General features: G+C 35.5%; 1 protein-coding gene and 1 long non-coding RNA gene across 10 annotated transcripts in view; one reads left to right on the top strand and one right to left on the bottom strand.

Moving 5' to 3' along the window:
- Nucleotides 1–19,962, top strand: part of LOC143650181 (uncharacterized) — a 52,996-nt gene that overhangs the window by 7,030 nt on the left and 26,004 nt on the right. The window contains exon 2 of the long non-coding RNA XR_013159429.1: nucleotides 14,449–14,551. This is a non-coding gene — a long non-coding RNA (uncharacterized LOC143650181). The remainder of the gene's footprint in view (nucleotides 1–14,448; nucleotides 14,552–19,962) is intronic.
- The window catches only part of C11H1orf141 (chromosome 11 C1orf141 homolog), a 43,708-nt gene continuing 27,390 nt past the window's right edge, over nucleotides 3,645–19,962 (bottom strand). For 6 of the 9 annotated variants that reach the window (XR_013159423.1, XR_013159424.1, XR_013159421.1 and 3 more), the window contains 6 exons: nucleotides 18,927–19,003; nucleotides 16,308–16,440; nucleotides 11,522–11,597; nucleotides 7,242–7,428; nucleotides 4,556–5,505; nucleotides 3,645–3,749 (listed from right to left, as the gene is read on the bottom strand). Coding sequence is in view for 1 of the 9 variants with exons in the window: in XM_077120657.1 (XP_076976772.1) it covers nucleotides 4,912–5,505; nucleotides 7,242–7,428; nucleotides 11,522–11,597; nucleotides 16,308–16,440; nucleotides 18,927–19,003 (1,067 nt within the window). In the remaining 8 variants the exon portion in view is untranslated. Of the gene's footprint in view, nucleotides 3,750–4,324; nucleotides 5,506–7,241; nucleotides 7,429–11,521; nucleotides 11,598–16,307; nucleotides 16,441–18,926; nucleotides 19,004–19,962 lie in introns of those variants that run through there. The other 3 variants (XR_013159422.1, XR_013159426.1, XM_077120657.1) reach the window with 3 other exon arrangements.

Below are 19,962 nucleotides of genomic sequence, written 5' to 3'. Positions count from 1 at the left end.
TGTATATTGGAAGCAGATAACTTGTTCCCTAAGTTTCACATGTCCACAGATGGAGGGGAATCGTGCCCCAGAGCAGAGCACACCTATGATGAGACTTTGTACTAAGCAATGTAAAAGAAATAACTTAGGATTTGGGGATATTGTGATGGAATGAATGTGTTTTGCATATAGAAAGAATATGTCTTTTGGGGGTTCAGAGAGTGGAGTATGGTCTGAAGCTGTATGTACCGGAGAAAAACGTTAGGAAAAAAAAAAATCTGAACAATTCCTGTGGGTATAAAGCCAATATAAGTAGGACTTTTGATGAACTTATTTTATTTAAGGTGTGAGCCACTTCATTCAGGATGGGTCTTAATCCTGTTACTGGAGCCCTTTACAAACAGAACGAATACAGAGTGAGAGAAAGGGAAAGCCACAGAAGCAAAAAGCTGGGGAAAAAACAACACAAAACCTGGAGGAGTAGGGAGAGATGAGCAGACACACCTGGAGGAGTAGGGAGAGATGAGCAGACACACCTGGAGGAGTAGGGAGAGATGAGCAGACACCAACATGTGTCTTTGCCATGTGGCGGAAGAGCCCAAGACGGCCAGCATCCGGCCTTTGGGAAGAAAGCACCGCGCTGACGATGCTTTTATATGGACCTTTTCTTAGTCTCAAAACTGTGAGCTAATACATTTCCATTGTTTGAACCCGACTCATATCATGGCATTTGCTTTGAGCAGACTAGGAAACTAAGACAATAACCTAGCCAAGTTAATGCATCAAATTAACCATCACAATATTTTTTTCTCAATAGCATAGAATTTTTAGTTCTATTATTTAAGAAAATTTATTTTCATACAACCAGTTTGTTTCAAGAGTTCGTGGCAATTACGTATACATACCCTGATAGTCCATTACTATCCATTTAGAATTAACTCTAGTATATATATCTACATAGCTTTATGTAAAGGTATAAATACACATAGCCATTAATTAGTGTGCATTGCTCATTTCTGTCTCTCCTTTATTTTTCTCCATCTTGAAGTATCTGCTGGCTCATTTGTTTGGTTAGTATTTCCTCATCAGCTCTGCCTGAACTCTGTGAGCCTTTTCAATCATGTCTTTATCTGAGAGGTAATTTTATTCCATAATTAAACTACTGCTGTTCCTTCTAATTTGCATAGGTCTCCTGTATCTATCCTACAATTCTCCTATGTTTTCACTCATTATTTCTATCATTATATTTTTGCACTCTTGAGATATTTCCTCCATTTGATCTCCCAGGCTACTAATTTGGTTTCCTTTTTTTTTTTTCTTCACATGGGTAAGCACCCGGAATCAAACCCGGAAATTGAACCCAGGTCTCCAGCATGGCAGGCGAGAGCTCTGCCACTGAGCCACCGTGGCCTACCCCTAACTTGGTTTCAACAGTAACTATTCTCTCCTTTAATTCATCTATTTAACCCTTGAGATGGGAAACCAGGGATTTAATATGCAGAATTTATGTATGTACGCACACACACTACACTTGAATCTCTTTATTACTTTATTATCAAATTGTTATTCCTTAATTATCAAATTGTCCTTTGTCTTTTCTAGCAGCTCTCTGTCTTTATTTTGTAGCTGGTTACTGAATGAGCTGGACTTAGTAGAGTGGGCAAGCAAAAAGCTATTCTTTCAATTTTTTTTTCGTTGTTCCTGCAAAATTATTATGTTTGCTTATTCCTCCCCATGCCAAGGTGAAATCTCTGTACCTTCTCATAATTTCACTAGTCATTATCAGGTAATTAATGAATAATCTCCCTTTTCCTGTTACAACCTGACTGGCCACACTTTTCTACTGGGCCCCTTTAGATGGGTTGCTATTTTTCTTAGCTGGCTCAGTGAAGTACAGGTCTGTTTTTTGCAGTCCCTTATTAACCACTCTTTTAACTGATGGAAAATAAAGATTTTACCCACTGTGGGCTGCTGCTTAGAAGCAAACTGACCACAGTCCACTGAGGAAGCATCTGGAGGAAAACTCTCTCAGACCCTGAGTGGTTCTTTCTGAGCCCAGGAACACAAAGACAGCCTATACCTGGGAGAATCCACAGATCCCTACTGGTCAAGCAATCTCAGGATACAGCATGACTCCCATCATTCCCTGTGACTCTGAGACTGGTCTCCAGAGCCATACTTAGATTTTACTATCAGGATATAACTTAAGTCTAACCTGTACCCCACTTAAAGATCCCAGCAGCTGTTTGGTTTAGGAGATGGTATATCAAGCTCAAGAGTAGATGAGAAGGGTGCTGGGCTTAGGTTGCCATCTTCCCAGAATCCACGGCTCGAGCCTGTCCATCTGCTTTAATAGAGAATCCTCAGTCAAATGGAATTCTTAAATTGAGTGCCTTCCTAAAGGATAAAGCTCACAAGCTGCAGCAGAAACTTCCAAAAATGACTGAAACAAAAATCCTCGGTTCTAATTAGAGTCTACTTTGTGCTAAAGTCTGAATATTGTAGTTAGATTTTGCATTTAATTCAGAGAGGATTAGAGTGAGAGACTTCTGGGAACAACTTTTTAGAAATTACACTTACATTGAGAGCAAACTTAAGGGGAATGGGTAGGAGTAGGAAGAGAAGTTTTACTAAATGTCTACAGTGATCAAGGTACTAGGCATTATTTTATTTAATCCTCCAAATAACAAGACTGTAATAGGTATGGTTGTCCCCATCTTAAGGTAGAAATACAATAAACTGGGGCTTAGTTTATGTTATTTTCCCAAGTTCATTCACAGCTGCCTGATTAAGACCCGTGATTGTTTCTCTTATACTGAGTATCAAGAAAAACTGTTATCATTGCTTATACTATTATTAGGTACATTTTCTACTTTTTCCATTTTATTGTTAGCACCTAAAAAGAGTTTTATCTTCTGAGCCATCAAGGTAGTTATGGAGATTGCCATGCTTTTGTAGTGAGCCTGGGAAGGAAGCAGAGAAAACGGGGCAAGAGTGGGTGACAGCAAGCAAGTGATAATAGGAAGGCCAGTGTCTGTTGTCTGTTGAAAAAAAAAAGAAAGATGACTTCATGTCTTTGAGGGGCTGCTGCTTCTCCTCCTCCCCAGCCGGTCACCAGAAGAAAGCTAAATAGGCAAGAAAACCTGTCTGCACCTCCCCTTCCCTCCACATACTGAAGCCCCACCCCGCTTCTGCTCTTTCAGCCTTTTTCTCTTTCTCTTCCCTCATTCACGTGCCTCCAATTAAACCAAAGGAACGATCCCCCCACACACATAACCACCCTTTTTTTTAAATACAAAAAAACACCAAATAAATGCAAACATTCCTATTTTGATCATTCCTTTCTACATATATAATCAGTAATTTACAATATCATCACATAGTTGCATATTCATCATCATGATCATTTCTTGGAACATTTGCATCTATTCAGAAAAAGAAATAAAACAAAAACAGAAAAAAAAATTATACATACCATACCCCTTACCCCTCCCATTCATTGATCACTAGCATTTGAAACTAAATTTATTCTAACATTTGTTCCCCCTATTATTTATTTTTACTCCATATGCTCCTTACCTCGTCTGTTGACAAGGTAAGGAGCATCAGACACAAGGTTTTCACAATCACATAGTCACATTGACACACACCCACTTTTTTCTTACCTTCTCTCCATTTTCTATCCTTCTTATTCTATTTGAAAGCCAAAACTTGCTCTCTGTGTGAAGCTATGCCTCTAAGTAGCACTGGTAACACACAATGGAGGAAACCTTAATTTTGAAGTGAAACGGGAACCCAAGCCAGTTTACCTTCTTACTCCTGAAAGTTTCCAAAAGACTCCCCAAAGCCTTTCCCTTACTTCTAATTAAACCTGCTTCTCCTCAAGCACTGACAGTGACGATTTTAAAATCCATTTCTTATTCAGTTTTCTCGTAGTTACTGGAACCAATCAATTACTGGTTTCTACTCTTTTTCACATATACTCTATGGGGAAGTTTTGTAAGTCAAATAGGCTTTGGGGGGTTAACCTAAGAATTCATTATTGCCAAGATTATTTCTATGCGAACTACATTCTGAATTCCAAAGAAATGGATTACAGATGAACTTTTGAAGTACAACTTGTTTCTAAGTTGAGTTCTGCCTTTATAGTCTTTGGGTTAATGAGAAATTGATTAAGGAACAGTAAAAGAACAATGTAATAATTATAAAATTTCTCTATTTTATGGAATTTACCATAAAAATTATTTAGCTTATTAAGGACAAGTTATTCTTTAAAATTATTTAACAATGAAGAAAAAGAGTTTAAATTATACTTGGAAAAGCATTTTAAAATGCTTAGCTTACTTAGGACAAGTTATTCTTTAAAATTATTTAACAATGAAGAAAGAGTTTAAATTATACTTGGAAAAGCATTTCATAGTAATGAAGTTCCAACATCTAACAAAAAGCTGATCAAATATTTTACAAAGCCATTTTAGCTCCATGGATTACTAATATAATACTGTTTTTGCAATGGTTATCCAAATTGCTGAATTATAATTTAGCACACATTAAATTAATGGTGCATTTGTCTTACTTGATATTCAATTATAGAGCAAGGTTGCTGATGTTGGCTTCTAAGAGCAAATTCCCTGTCAGTGTATGCCATTCTTATTCCTGAGTCAGATTTTACTGTAGGAATGCTGATGACTGAGGAATCTAATTAAGAATATAGACATTCATGAACTGCTTCCTCTTGTTGATAATTAGTTCCTCATTCTGGCCTAGTCTTTACTAAAAACACTGGTTGTTCTTGAACAGTCTGCTGTTGGTTTGTAACTTCAATTTCTATGTATTCTATCTTCAGAGAATAATTTCTTCTATCATCTTGGAATGTGGTTATTTGCTTCTTGTTTTCCAAATATTTCTGATAGAAGATATTTTATCAGGCATTTAATTTTCACTTGACATGGTTAATAAAGTATCCAGTGGTGTTACATAATTTAATTTATGTATTTCGAGTTTCTTTTTTAAAGGCTTTGAGCAACACCTGACAGTTGAGGCACTGGATATGTGTGAGTTCTTTGGTTTCATGGTAGAAAACAGTCTTTCAAATTTGCCAGGTTTAGCACTCACTTCTTGAATGACAGTTTTATCCAGGAAACCCACCAAATTTTTTGCTAGGCTGGAAAAATTCGGTGAGAAATTATCAGGTTTATTACCAGATCTATTTTCTAATATCTGCTTACTAGTTTTCTTTATAGGTTTATCCCCTGCAACCCTGCATCCTACTTCAGATGGTATTCTTTGTATATTTTTCCTCCATGCACTAGGCATAGCTGTTTTGGGATTGGAAGGAATGATAGACGGATCCCTAGTTAAAGATTTGAGGATTGCACGATTTCTTTCTAAAACAAAATTTGCTCTTCCGTATGGGTAAGTATTTTCATTTTCCATAGAATGGGAAGGAAGCCTATTTTTGGTCATAAGTAACATTTGTACATATCGTGTTTCATAGAAAATTATGGGATTTGTGTCCTTTTGTTCCTGTGGATTAAAGAAAAGAGTATTTAGTCTTCAGTCTGTCGAGGCAGGCAAGCCACATGCATTTTAAACATGAAAATAAAATTACAAAATACTCTAAAATGACTACTTAGAATTATTTAATGTGAACATTAATGGTGTCCAAACATACCAAAAAGAAATACTTGTGTGGTGACATAAACTTCCTTCTTAACATTTTATAGAAATGTCTCAGATAAAATCTGAAATTTGGGCCTCCTCAAATATTTTTTAGATAAAGTGGGCTATGATGAAATAAATACATTTCTTGAATGTTTGAGGTATTGCCACTGGGAAATAATTGGTAGGATGGAACACTGTCCTGGCATTTCTTAGGCATTTGTTTCTTAGAAATAAAAATTATATCCCAAAAATGGATTGAGTCAAAAAATTATGAGATATAAATAATTATAAGCCAAACTGCAAAGTCTGCAATTTTACTTAATTCAAAAAATTAAAAATTCTCTCTATATCTGTTTTAATTCTTATGTAACACTGACTATAATGCTTACCACATAAATATGTACTTAATATATATTTGTGGGATAAATTAGCCTGAGGAGTAGATTGATTTAAAAAATAGACAATTTTTAACAGAGTATTAAATCTGTGCATATGAGCTACTTAGTAAACTTTATCCCACCTTTTCATTAATAGGCCAAAAAGATTAATCTAAAGAAACTGATCAAAAACATGTATTACCAGTACTTAGTTTGCAAACTTTAAGTCAATGATGACTTTCCCTGTAAAAATATAATTAATGAAATAAGAAATTAGTGTCATCTAATTGTATATTAGTGTACTTAGTGTGAAAGGTATGTGAATGCCTATGATTGCTGAAAATAACACACTACAAAGATCTAGTTGTGCAATCTGCCGGTGATGGCAATATTGCCTACTTAGCCACAAATAGTGGAGGTTTGTCATATTTTTGGTCTGGCCAGCACCTCAGGCAAATTTCCCATCTTCTAAGTCTATGTATCCTTAAGTAGAGGTAGAAACCAGCTTTCTCAGTCTCCCTGGAATTTAGGGCATAGGCTTTGGTTGTAAACACTACCAATCAGATATACCTTATGAGAGGCTTCAGTTTAGAAGAAAGTAAGCACCATGACAAAGGAGGCGCCATGAAAAGGGAGGCCTTGTGAAAACTTCCAAGGGTGCTGGAAAATATATCCAGCTTTGAAAGGTAACAGTTGCAAAAGTCTTAGAAATAGTGCCCCCTTCCCATCACCGTATAAAAACTGTTATCTATAACAATAGCATGGTCTCCAGTTTGAGGCTATAATCGGAGCAATTCCTACCACATAGTCTTCAAGCTAGAATCTCCCTTTAGTCTTCTCAGAGACCCTATGAACTAACAAATAGCCTTTAATAAATGTAATTTCTGGTTGAAATAGCTAAAATAGAATGTCAGAAGAACACATGATCCAGTTCATGTTTTTTCACTATTTTAATTTTATATTTCTTTTATAATCAAGCAAATTTCATAAAGTCTTCTTCATAAAGAAAATCCCAAAATTTCCAACTGCTCCAAAAGAATCCCCAATTAGGCGATAGTGGTCCTAACTGAGCATTAAGAATTTGTGTTATTATCACACCGGAAGGTTTGAATAATGATAAGAAGGATTTATCAAACATTCTGGTTGTGAGGCTATATGGAAGATTTCCAAAAGTAGTATTAATAGATGTATTTCTTAAACAATAGTAGATATTTTTATTACCGTGTAAGAAGTTGCTGTCTCTGGTGGTTTAATGTTGATTATCTTGGCATCTGGTCTTTTCAGTTCATCCTCAAAACACAAGGGGAGCAAGCTTTTCTCTTTTACTGCACAATTCTCACTGAACTGATTATTTCTGATCAATTTATTTTCTTTTATACTAAAATTATTCATCTGTGGAGGAGATTTTCTGAAAATGAACACAAGTTCAGCATATACATTTATAGGACTGATTTCAGCTGGCAGTTCCAGGCTGCCTCCCCGGATCCCTAGCAGTCACTGTGAACACCTGCTCCCCCTCCCCCACAGACATTCAACCTGTCACAATCATCCCTTCCTATCTGGTCTGTGGGGGAAAATAGCAAAAGCAGATGTGGGAGAAGGAAAATCATATGTGGGCCTCTTCAGCTTTTGAGTGGGGAGGAGTTACATTATATAGATTGAAAGTAACACCAAAGATAGTGAGAGATTTGCATATCCTTTCTTGGAATATTGGTAGAAATGCCCAATTTAGTTAAGAGAATAGAATAGGGTGGTCAGGCAGAGAGAGGATATAGTCTTCATTCCAGGTCTCCTTTGGCTCACATGTGACCTGGATGCTGAATTGCTATTGTTGGTATGAGATAACCCATGGCAAAGTCTTAGAGTCAGTGAAGTATGGGCAGCCTAGTCTAAGGACAGATAAAAGATGTGGCAGAGACACAGAGTGTTCTAACACACCAATATGAGTTGAGAGTAGACTCTATCCATATTCAGAGAAAAGAAACAATAAGTTCATGAACTACAGATGTCAGCAGCTCCAAAACATATTCAGAAGGGATCTGTGGTCACCAGTCCTGCAGGAAATACAAGGGTATTGGCCAAGATCCTCTTACAAGTCTATTTTCTCTCAATGTCACAAAATCCAGTAAGCACCTAACTCATATACTCAGATACTATCACGGAAACAGAGGGGCTGGGTTAAACCTAAAGAGACTATAATAATGCATCAAACAAAATTTAAAACACATTGGATTGAGGGGATTGTGGAAAGATGGTGGAGTATGGAGCTCCAGGACTCAATCCTTCCATCAGAACAACTATTAAACAGGCAAGTATTGTCTGAAACAACTATTTTGAAACTGTAGAGGTCAAAAGATTATGACATAAAACTGGAGAGTTGATATACCCCTGAGGTAGGAGAGTGAAGGGATACTACTGGCCTTGCCAGCAATCTGTTTCTGGTGGTCCTTACTAACAGCTCTTAAGAAAAAAAGGATTTTCCAGACCAATAGCTGCATACCAGGTATCAGGGGATGTACTGATTTACTCAAACAAAGATACCATATCTGGAACAGCAGCTGCAATTGGAGTCACCACCTGGTTAAGTTTACAATAAGCTGCTATCATCCTCCAAGACCCATCTGTTTTTCTGCACAGTCCAAATAGGCGAGTTGAATAGGGATGTGGTGGGAATCACTACTCCTGCGTTCTTCAAGTCCCTCAGAGTGGCACTAATCTCTGAAGTCCCTCTAGGAATACAGTTTTGTTTCTGATTTACTATTTTTCTGGGTAGAGGAAGTTCTATTTAGCCTTTCCTACCATAGTAGCCCTCACTCCGTGAGTCAGGGAACCTATGTGGGAATTCTGCCAGTAGCTTTTTATTTATGCATTCTGGAACTGGGGAAATAACCACAGAGCAGGTCCAGTGGTTGACCCACTGTGAGACAGACTTGAGCTAAACTCCACTGATCACCTGATTTCCATAAGCCCCTACTCTGTCAGGTGAACCAGAGTGATATCTTGGGTCTCGGTGAATTAGTGTCACTTCTGACACAGTATATAGTAATCCCCCAAACATTTCCTTATCCCCAATGCACAAGTTACCCTGGTAAAAGAGTACAGGTCTCCTTAGGGAATCCTGGGAAGAAGGTGAACAGTGTACATTTTGGGCAGTGTAACATGGTGCTTCCCCAAGGGTGCCTGGCCTTCCCCTCCCTCACTCAAGGGGCTCTTAGTCTGTAAACTGTCTCTCAAGTCTTGGAATTGATTAAGGGGCATTGACTTTGTTTTTGTAATTCAAGTTAGACTTCACTTGACCTAGAACTCCTCTGATTATGCAGCCCAATCAAGAATTTAGTAGACTGCCCATCTATTTTACTTCTAGGCAACCCATTATCTACTAGCAAATGCCAATAGTCTCTACAAACCAGATTATTTTAACTCCAGTGAACTAATCAAGACCCATCTTGAATGAGTGGAGTCAGATTTCCATCTAATCAAAAGGCCACACCCACAATTGGTTGGGTCACTCTCCATGGAAACGAACTAATCAAAGGTTTCTACCCTAAACAATAGTTCTGGCTTCACAAGATTGGATTAGGAAAAGAACATGGCTTTTCTGGGGTACATAAAATTTCAAACTAGCACAGTGGTGAAAGACAGAAAGCTTTCTCTCTAAGATGAGAAGCAATACAAGGATACCCACTGTCACCACTGCTACTCAAAACTGTACTGGAGGAAGTTCTTGCCCAAGCAATTAGGCAAGAAGAAGAAATAAATGACATTCACATTGGGAAAGATGAAGTAAAACTTTCTCCATTCGTGTGTGACATAATCCTTTATAGATAAAATCCTGAAAAATCCACAACAAAGTTCCTAAAGCTAATACATTAATTCAGCAAAATGGTAGGGTACAAGAACAACATGAAAAAATCAGTAGTTTTGTATACACAAGCAATGAAAAACTGGAAGAAGATATTAAAAATTCCATTCACAATAGCAACTAAAAGAATGAAATCTATAGGAATAAATCAAGATGTAAAGGGTTTGTGCACAAAATCTAGAAAAATTACTAAAAGAAATCAAAGAAGAGCTAAATAAATGGGAGGAAATTCCATTCATGGATTGGAAGACTAAATATCTTAAATATTAAGATGTCAAACCTACCTAACATATTTACAGATTCAATATAATCACAAGAAAACTTCCAACAACTTTATTTGCAGAAATATTCATACCCTGATGTTCATAGTGGCATTATTCACAACTGCCAAAAATTGGAAGCAACCCAAATGTCCATCAGCCAATGAATGGATAAATAAAATGTGGTTTATGTCCACAATGGAATATTATTTTGCTATAAAAAGGAATGAAGTCCTTATACATGCGACAACGTGGATGAACCTTGAAGAAATCATGTTGAGTGAAATAAGCCAGACACAAGAGGGCAAATATTTTATGATCTAAATTTTTTTGTATGCTGTATGGTGGGGGTCACATTTCATTCTTTTTCCATGTATGTGTCCTGTTTTTATTTGCAGCACTATTTGTTGGACTTTTTTTGGGGGGGGAGAGGGGGTGGGGGGAATGCATGGGCTGGAAATTGAAGATTTCACTAATTTTTAATAATTAGAATAAGCACATCAAAGAGTCAGAATCTAGGGTACAGAGTGGGAATAGGATATGAGAAGTTGAGGCTTAAAATGTACAGGGCTCCCTTTTGGAATGATAGAAATATTTTGGTAATAGATGGTGGTGCGGGTAGCACAACATTGTAAACATAATTAACAGCACTGAAATTATATCTGAGTGTGATTAAAAGGGAAAATGCTAGATTGTATATATGGTAACAGAACATTTTCTTTAAATCACGATTCTGCACTATGCAAACAGTTAGCCCACGGTTCAACCACAGTGCTATTACTATTACTAGTACTATAGTACTATTACTTTAGTTAATAGTACAATTATAAAAATGTGCTATCATCAATTATAGCAAATATTCTGCACCAAAGCAAGGTGTTAATAATCAGGTGGTATATGAGAATTTTGTATTTTATGCATGATTGAGTGTAAACTTACAACTTCTCTAATAAGAAAAAAAAATGCAAATAAAAGCAAAAAACAAAACCAGGATCATTATGATCCTTTATCATTACACTGAAGTTCAGAGGCTCATGAGAAGGATTATAACTTTCTATGGAAATAAATCACCTACTGTTTTCACATCCATATTATAGTATGACTAAATTTATGTTTCTACTACAAAAATATATATTTTTCTCATCTCATTTTTCCATGCTTTCCTCTCCATTTAACTGTGAACTTGCAGCAGAAAGAGCATGTGTTCAAATTCTGGATGTGCTGCCAATGAGCTAAGCAGTCTTGCACAAGTCGTAGGATTTTTGCATGGGACTAAATCATAATAATAATAAGCCAGAATAAATTCACTCTTGTCTACTAGAAAATAAAAGGCAGAATTCATCCTATCAGAAACATCACTGAACAGAATAAAATATTACCTTTCATTTACATTATCTTCTAAGCTTCCAACAGGCTCAAATGATTCTCTAGAATATTTTCCAGTTTGAGCTGAAACTAAAAAAGATTTTCATAAAAGAGACATAGCTATTGCTGCATTTAGAAAATATCATTAAAAATATTTTACAATTTAAAATAATATATAGGAAGCACCTTACGTAGTACCTTACTGTAGCAGATAGTAAACATTTGAGCAAACAAGATAGAGCTGTAAAGGACAGAGGTCAAGGCTTTAATGTTCAGCTAAGACAATTAAGCAGAAAGCTGATTTTGGAGATTTTTTTTTTTTGTGAAAGACAGGCATTCCATAATTTTCAAATCTTTCTAATATATGAAGTCATTATTAACTAGCAGAAAGTCTCATAAGGTTAAATACTGTTGATGTATAGGGAGGTCAGTTCACAGATATCAAACAGATCTTGCCACCTGGCATGAAGGAAGTGTCCAAGGTTGAACTCTTGTAAATATGCCTGGTGGCCAATCCAGCATTTCTCTACCTAAAAGTGTTCCCAGATACACATGATATGAGTGACAAATTTAGCTTTTTTTCTTGTCCTAAACTGGTTTATAATCTAGTGCAACACTTCCAAACCTTTTCCATGGAAAATGTTCCAATTACTATTATTTGTGCAACCCACTGGAATACTTAACCTACTCACGACCAGGATGCCACAAGGCCCACCTTCAGTCTTGGAGACCACAGGATTAAAATTTCAGGCAAGGGCCTTACTAACACGGTATACTGGGGGGTCTCAGTCTATCAGGGCTTCTGTAACTAAGAACCCCAGACTAGGTGACCTAAACAACAGAAATGTATTGCCTCATAGTTTTAGAGGCTAGACATTTCAAATCAAGGTATTAGTAAGGCCATTGCTTTCTTTGAAGTCTGAGCACCCTGGAGGTGGCTTACTGACAGTCTATCACAATCTCTGCCTTGGTCACACGGTCATCTCCCTCCTCTCCTGTCTCCTACTGACGGTGATTAAATTTCCTCTGCTTCTAAGGACCTCAGTAATATTGGATTAAAGCCCACCCTGATTCTATTTGGCCTCACCTTAACTGGTAGCATCTTCAAAGATCCTATTTAGAAGTGAATTCACATTCACAAGGCTGGGGGTTAAGACCTGAACATGTCTTCTGGGGGGCATGATTCAACTCGTAACATATGGTAACCCGGTGTCCATGGAAGGGGTTACAGGTGTCCTGAAATATTAACCCTCAGGTCGTCAAGACTGAAGGTGGGCCTTGTGGGCTCGTGGCCACAAGTCAACGTAAGTATTTTATCCCAGTGGATAAATACTCAGCTGCTGCAAGGCCACGGTGTCCGTTATGATCTGTTGGTTGTTAACTCTTGATCCTTATATATCTGGGAATTTCTTTATTTTGCTGTCACTGTTGAATGACAGTTTAGTTGATATAAACTTTTAAGTTGAGAATCATTTTCTGACAGTATTTTAAAGATACAACTTAATTATTTTCTGGAATCAAATATAAATTAGAATTCTGCCATTGGCCTTACTGTCGTTGTCTTGTAGAAAAACTGGCTTTACTTTCTGGTAGTTTTAGGATTTTCTTTCTTCTTTATGAATCGCAGTTTTATTCCAATGTGTCTGAGTAGATATTTATTCTTTCTCACTACCTGAAGTATATTTAGGTCAATTAGAGAGAAATGCTGGCCATTTTCTCTTCAAATATAGATCATTCACTATTTCCTCTAATTTCTTCTTCTAAAAATATTAAACATGTTGAAGATTTTCAGTCTGTCTTTCAAGTTATTAACTGTTCTTTCATATTTTTAATCTATCTCTCTGTGTGTTCTTGGTGAATTCCTTGGTATTGTCTTCCAATTCATTCATAGAACTACTAAAGGATATAAGTCAGGAAAAATAAAACTGAACACAAATGACAATATGCAGGAGACAGTGATGACCGCAGAGTTGGATAAATTATGTTATATATATAATTATCTATGACTTTAAAAATTAATCTTGTGAAGAGAAAATGAAATACAATTAATACTTATTGCACTTATACAAGATCTTTTCCATGTTCTTTTAGTGTACTATATCTTAGGGGTTTTGGACTTTTGCAATGTTAGTTCTTTTTATTCTTAACTTTATTGAAGTATAATATCTGTACAATAAAATGCACACATTTTAAAAGTACACTTGGATAAAATCTGACAAATAAATACACTCGTGTATATACTGATCACAAAAATCAATATATCATCCCAAAATAGTTCCCCCATACCCTTTTGCAATTAATTCATTCATATGTACATTTTATAGAATCCTTATTTTCTTTAATTTCCTGATGGTATGGAACAATTGTTGTCTAGATTTTCTCCTGTTTCATGGGCACAAATTCTGCCAAACTGTGATCTTCAGCTACCTTTTAAGTTATTTATTTCCTTTTTTTTGCTACAGAATTTTTGCATAGGTCCCATGATTTGTTCTTATTTTTCCTATCTACTCACCTTTGAATCAAGAAACTAAAATCTGGACTCCCTATTTGTCTAAAAATTAATAATAGTAAATGTTCTTTGAAAGTTCTCCTTGTTTACCTGGCACTGTTAAATTTCCCTATAGAAATTAACACATAAATTCAGACCTTGTTACCTTATGCCATGAGTTCAGGCAATCAGTGGCCCAGTAGGCTGATAAGGAAGCTGAGCTGAAGACCTGAGAAATCCTGGGGTCATTTGTTTCTCTGCAATGTAAGTTTTGTGAAACTTCTCCATGACTCTGAAGTGGTGGGGGTTATTCTGTGCATTTCCACGTGCGGTGCATAGTCGGTTACTTTTCTATTGGAGTACGCAAGTCAGTTTGGGGAGGAATTTGGTAAAAAGAGAGGCCTTATGGCTCATGAATTCTTTGATGGGTCATCTTTTTTCTTCTTTGCACAGTTATCACTGTGGCTGTTATTCACATTTGCACAGATGGCGGCTAGGGAATTGTGTCCCATCTCTTCTGCTGTCAGATCTCCCTTCAAGATCTTGCTCCTTCAAGGTAGGTAGTTCTTTCTTAAGTGAGAATATCTCAGGCGACACTAGGAAGCCAAGGAAGAAATGTCTAGGCGTGGCCATTTCACTTCTATCTAAATACCTCTGACACAGACTTGGAATGCTTTTTCCTCATTTCAAGGAATGAAATGAGCAAAGAGATGCCAAGGGAGGATTCCCCATCTTTTCACATTTTGTCACTGATAATAAACCTCTTCTCTTTATGTTGTGTATGTGAGGAAGGGTAGTTAATAGGGTTATTTTCAGCATATCTTCCTTCGGCTCTTTCAATACTGTTTCATTCTCTCAAGAAATTGGGCACGACTTCTGAAATCTTCTTTCAAACTGCTCCATCTTATATATACATGGCAGGTTTTCTACGAATTTGGAATAAAATTGCCTAGTATCAATTTAATGAATTTTTCTTCTTTGTTTTGCTTCTTCTAATTATTCATTTTGGCTAGGATAAACCTACATTTATACTGACAACTCTCCCAAAATTCTTAATTTGGGACTTTCACAAAAGAACCACAGTGCTTCTTTAGAAAAGAAACTCAACAATAGTTTTAAAGGAATTTGCTTTGCTGAAAAAGTAGAACAGCCTGCCCCTGCTTTCCAGCAGTACCTCAGAGAAGACGGGACATCTGAGTGCAGCTGTGAAGGATAATGTGATAAATAGGGTTTGCCCACTTAATAGTCATTTTCGCCCCTTCTTTGCTAACAGAATTCTGATCCTATTCATCTTCTTCCAAGCAACTGTGTCCTTCATGGGAATCCGGGTCCCTTCTGTGCTCAAGAGAGTGTGTCTTGAATAAGCTAAGCCTGTGTTTTTCATACTGTGTGTTACAAACCATTCACGTTTTGTGAGATCAATTTAGTGTTTTCTAATCGACATTTTAAAAATGAAATAGAAGAGAAAAGAGTGCAGTAAAATAGAAAATATCAGAGTGCATAACATGGGCACTTAAGAGTAACTCTACCAGTCACAAATACTGTGACCAAGTTCAATTAACAGAGATAGGGAGAGAAAACTAGGGATCCATGTGGCTGAATCTTCTGACTTACTGGTTTAGGTATAGAGATGTGAAACTTTGGGGACATGAGGTCTTGGGGGAACATTTTCTCATTCTTTTAACGAGATAAAAGGGTTTTTCTATTTTTCACTGAATGTTGTTGCCCATAAAGTTACCTGCACTAGTAGTCAGCATATGGGACAGAAAGGCTATAAGGACAAGCTGCTTGCTAAGGACACTCGGGGAAAGATGGAGGAACTGGATATTTATGGCATCATTAAGCTCGGAATTAACCAACCCTGGAACTGCTTTACTGATGGATTTCTTGTCATTTGAGATAATAAATAGCCTTATTGTTTATACCACATGTACTTGGATATTTTGTTAATTGCAACTTAAAGCTCCCAACCGTTAAAGATCAAAAGGGATCTATCAGGGGTTTTGAAAATAGAGACCAGAATGGATCAAATGACACACCAGTTGGACTAGCCTGTTTGGTATGACTAAAAGCAGTATGGATGGGGTAAAGGCATAGACTAGAAGGCTGGGAAGAGTTTATATGCTGTCATAAGGAACCTGGACTTCACCCTTTTTAGTAATAGAGTCTTCAGATTTACTAGGTCGTGAAATAATATGGTAATATAATCAGATACTGAGATTCCTTAGTTAAAAGTTTTCTTAATGCTTATGTCCAAAATTTAGATGCAGTGAACTTTCAGTTCACTTTCAGTGAACATGGAATTTATATACCTGTAAATAAAGTAGAGTCTCTTTCCTTTTTGTAAGCATAAGATTGAGTGCTGAGCACAGGAGAACCCAATGATCTTCTACATGCTTGACCATTCTGTGAATACAGATTATGCAAAGGCTCTGCATTTTCCACCTAAACATTAGGAAAGTGAAAAACTGCCTTAGAACTTCTTTCTTTCCATGTGCCTATTGAGACTTAGTTAATGCTTGATTATATTTGGCCTGTCTAATTATGATAACAACTGTCTGGTTCTTTAAATACCTTCTAATATAATGTTTTATTTAGGCGTCAAAAAACAAAACCCAATGAATGGGTTACTATCATTAGAATTTTATAAATGAAGAAACAAACACATAGGAGTTAAAAGAGTTGCCTGTGCTCAAGTTTTTTACTTTTATTTCCTTTGTCTCTAAAACGTAACCTTTATATTCCTATAAAACTTATTTTTCTGAAGTAGGGAAAGTCTAAAGTTCAAATACTGAAGAAAATAACCATGTCAGCTTAAATAGAAATATTCTCTAATGTAGAGTAAATATAACATAGTAAAGGGGGAGTAACTAAATAAAATGCTTCAGCTTTTTCTAAGTGTCTCAGCTTGGCTTTATATATTTTAATTTAAAGACAAATCTCTATATACCCAACATGTACACATGTATAAGTAAGAATAACCAAGCATTGACTGCTAAGCCAAACACATCATTAATTTTATGAATATAACAGACTCCAAAGTCTCCATAATATAAATCACAAAGTACAGGATAAATCCAAAATCACTTGCCATATAAAGAACAGGAAAATGAAACTTAGTTTTAACAATAAAGACAATCAGTTAAGGCCAATCTTGAGATGACCCAGATATACTTAAGAAATATACTAAATGAAAAAGTAAAATATACTCACAATAAATTAAAAAATAGGGGATCTTATCAGAGAAACAAGAACTATTAGAAAATAGAAATTCTCAAAATAAAAATATATAATACCTAAAATAATGGAGTCCCTGGTTGAACTTAAAATAAAAAGGAGATGTCAGAGGAAAGAGTCATGGAACTTGAAGATAAAAATCAATATCAATTATCCAATCTGAAAAAAGAAAAAAGAAAAAAGTCTTTTAAAACAGAGGTTAAGGAACCTGTGGGACAATAATGAAAGGTCTGACATATGTATAATGAGAGTCCCAGAAAGAGCGGAGAGATAAAATGTGTTAAAAAATAATGATAAAATAAATGCTTGAAAAAATAATGGTTGGAAATTGCCCTAATTTGTTGAAAGACATTTGCTAGTCTAAAAATTCTAGTTTATTGAACCCCAAGCAGGATAAATATGAAGAAAATAATGCATAGACATGTAGTCAAACTACTAAAAACGAAGGAGCAGGAGAATATCTTGAACGCAGCCAGAGAAAAAGAACAAGTTACATAGAGGGGAATAAAGATTTTAAATACAACTATCTAATCATCAAAAATCATGGAAGCCAGTAGACAACATTCTTACTATGCTGAAAGAAAAAAATTGCAAAACTTAACTGTCAGAATTTTATAGTGAGCAAAAATTTCCTTCAAGATGTTCTTAGACATTTTTGGGTAAGAAAACTAGGAGAATTTGTTGCCAGCAGTCCATTATAAGATATATTAAAGGAAGATCTTCAAACTGAAAGAAATTTACATCAGATGGAACTTAGATCTTCAAGCAAGACTGAAGGGCATCAGATGTGGTAAATATTTGTTTATTTCTTACCCTCTTATTCTCTTTAAAATACACACGACTGTTGGAAGCAAAAGTTATATTATTGTCCTGTGAGGGTTAGCTATACATATGAAAACTATAGTAAGAAAGAGGGCAGGAGCAAATAATCTACACAATTGAAAAGCTTCTACATCTTTATATGAAATAGTAAAATTTTACTCTAAGTAGACTGTGAGAAGTTGATGACCTATATTTCAATTTATAGAGAAACCACTGAAAAAATACAGGAAGAAGTATAGCTACAAGCCAATAGATAAATTAAAATGTTAATAAATATTCAAATAATTGAATAGAAGGTGGGAATGGAGAAATAGAAAAAAAATGGAGTAAGCAAATAAAAATAAAATGACAGGTGTAAATCCACCCTTAAAATAATTACTTTAACTATGGATATCTTGAACATTCTAATAAAGACCTGAGATTCTTAGCATAGAGAAAAAGCAAGTCCCAATTATATGCTATGTATAAAAAATGCACTTTAAATACAAGTTTAAAGTTAATGTAAAAATATATCCTATACAAACAGAAGCATAAGAAAGCCAGAGTAACCATTAATAGTCACAATAAGCCATACATGTCTACTTTTTATGCCTGTCAGAACTGACTTTATGAACTGTTACTGTGAGTCCTTATCGTGTTCAATAATATAACCTCTACTACAATGAAATATTTCCAACAAAGAATATATTTTTCTCTGTTTTTCCCACACATAAAGTTTTTTTATAACAGTACCTGGGATGAAATCACTTAAAATGTTTATGCTCTTTGCATCCTTAAATCCACTAGCATTTTGAAATTGTAGAAACATATAAAATTCTGGGAACTGATTTTATTTCTATTAATTATTTATAATAATTACAAATTAAACCTACCTCAGTTGTGTCCTTCAGATAAAGAAGAGGCCTAACAGATCTTGATTTTAGATTTTCTTCCATAGGCTGTAGTCCCTCTAAAGAAATAAATCCAATTATAAAACTACTTCCAATTCAACCCAATAAACCATTTTCTCTGTACTAAACTGCTTAGAAATGTAGTTTGATGTTAATCTTATTTGCTTATATAGGCATGGCTTTTGTTTTGCTTAAGCTAAATATATTCTAGAATAATTAGCTTTAAAAATAAATTTCTATTAGCAGAATATAATTTTTAGTTACGTACTATTATATAAGAAAACTGTACATTTTTAGAAAAAAATGGATTTCTAAATAAAATAGAATCAAATTTGATATTCAAAGGAATACCTTTGGCTAATTTCTTTGCAAAGAGAAACATCCCTCGCCCTCTGAATTCTCCTTAACTCCAATTATATGTCTTATAAATCGGCATTGTCATCTAATCAGATTTCCTTGGAGAAAGCATAGTGGGTAAGTGCACAGACTTCAGATTTAGATAGTTTTCATTATTTGTGAGTTATTTAGACTTAGGAAAGGGTTACAGCCTCAGGGTAGGAGTAAACCAGAAGTTTATCAGCTGACATGCCAACTTGAAGCCAGTGCTTAGGCGGCATGAGTGTCCAGGAAAACTAAAACTCTGCATTTGGGTTAGGGTATATTTTGACAAGCACTGCCCCCAGAAACCTCATAGAAACAAGTTAAAAAAAAACAAAAACCTCTTCTCTGAGATAAAGTACCATCATCCTAATCCTCAAATTGACCTATAAATAATTTTTCAAATAGTGTCCAGAATACATTTGAAGGTAATAAGGCACGTTAGAAAATATGGCATTTTTAAAGAGATGCTCTAGAAATAATAGCTAATACAATCCAAATGGATTTTTTTTTTTACCGTGCAGTTGACCTTTTAATTTTAATAAACTCAGAATATGCACAGCACTTGCAGTGCTAGCATCTAAACTAATACAATTAGCAATTACTAAAGCTATAGTGACTTGAAGTTCAATCTTTATAT

Source organism: Tamandua tetradactyla, chromosome 11, assembly GCF_023851605.1.
Source record: "Tamandua tetradactyla isolate mTamTet1 chromosome 11, mTamTet1.pri, whole genome shotgun sequence".
In the NCBI taxonomy this organism is placed as follows: Eukaryota; Metazoa; Chordata; class Mammalia; order Pilosa; family Myrmecophagidae; genus Tamandua; species Tamandua tetradactyla.
This window is presented reverse-complemented; position numbering and strand designations above follow the sequence as displayed.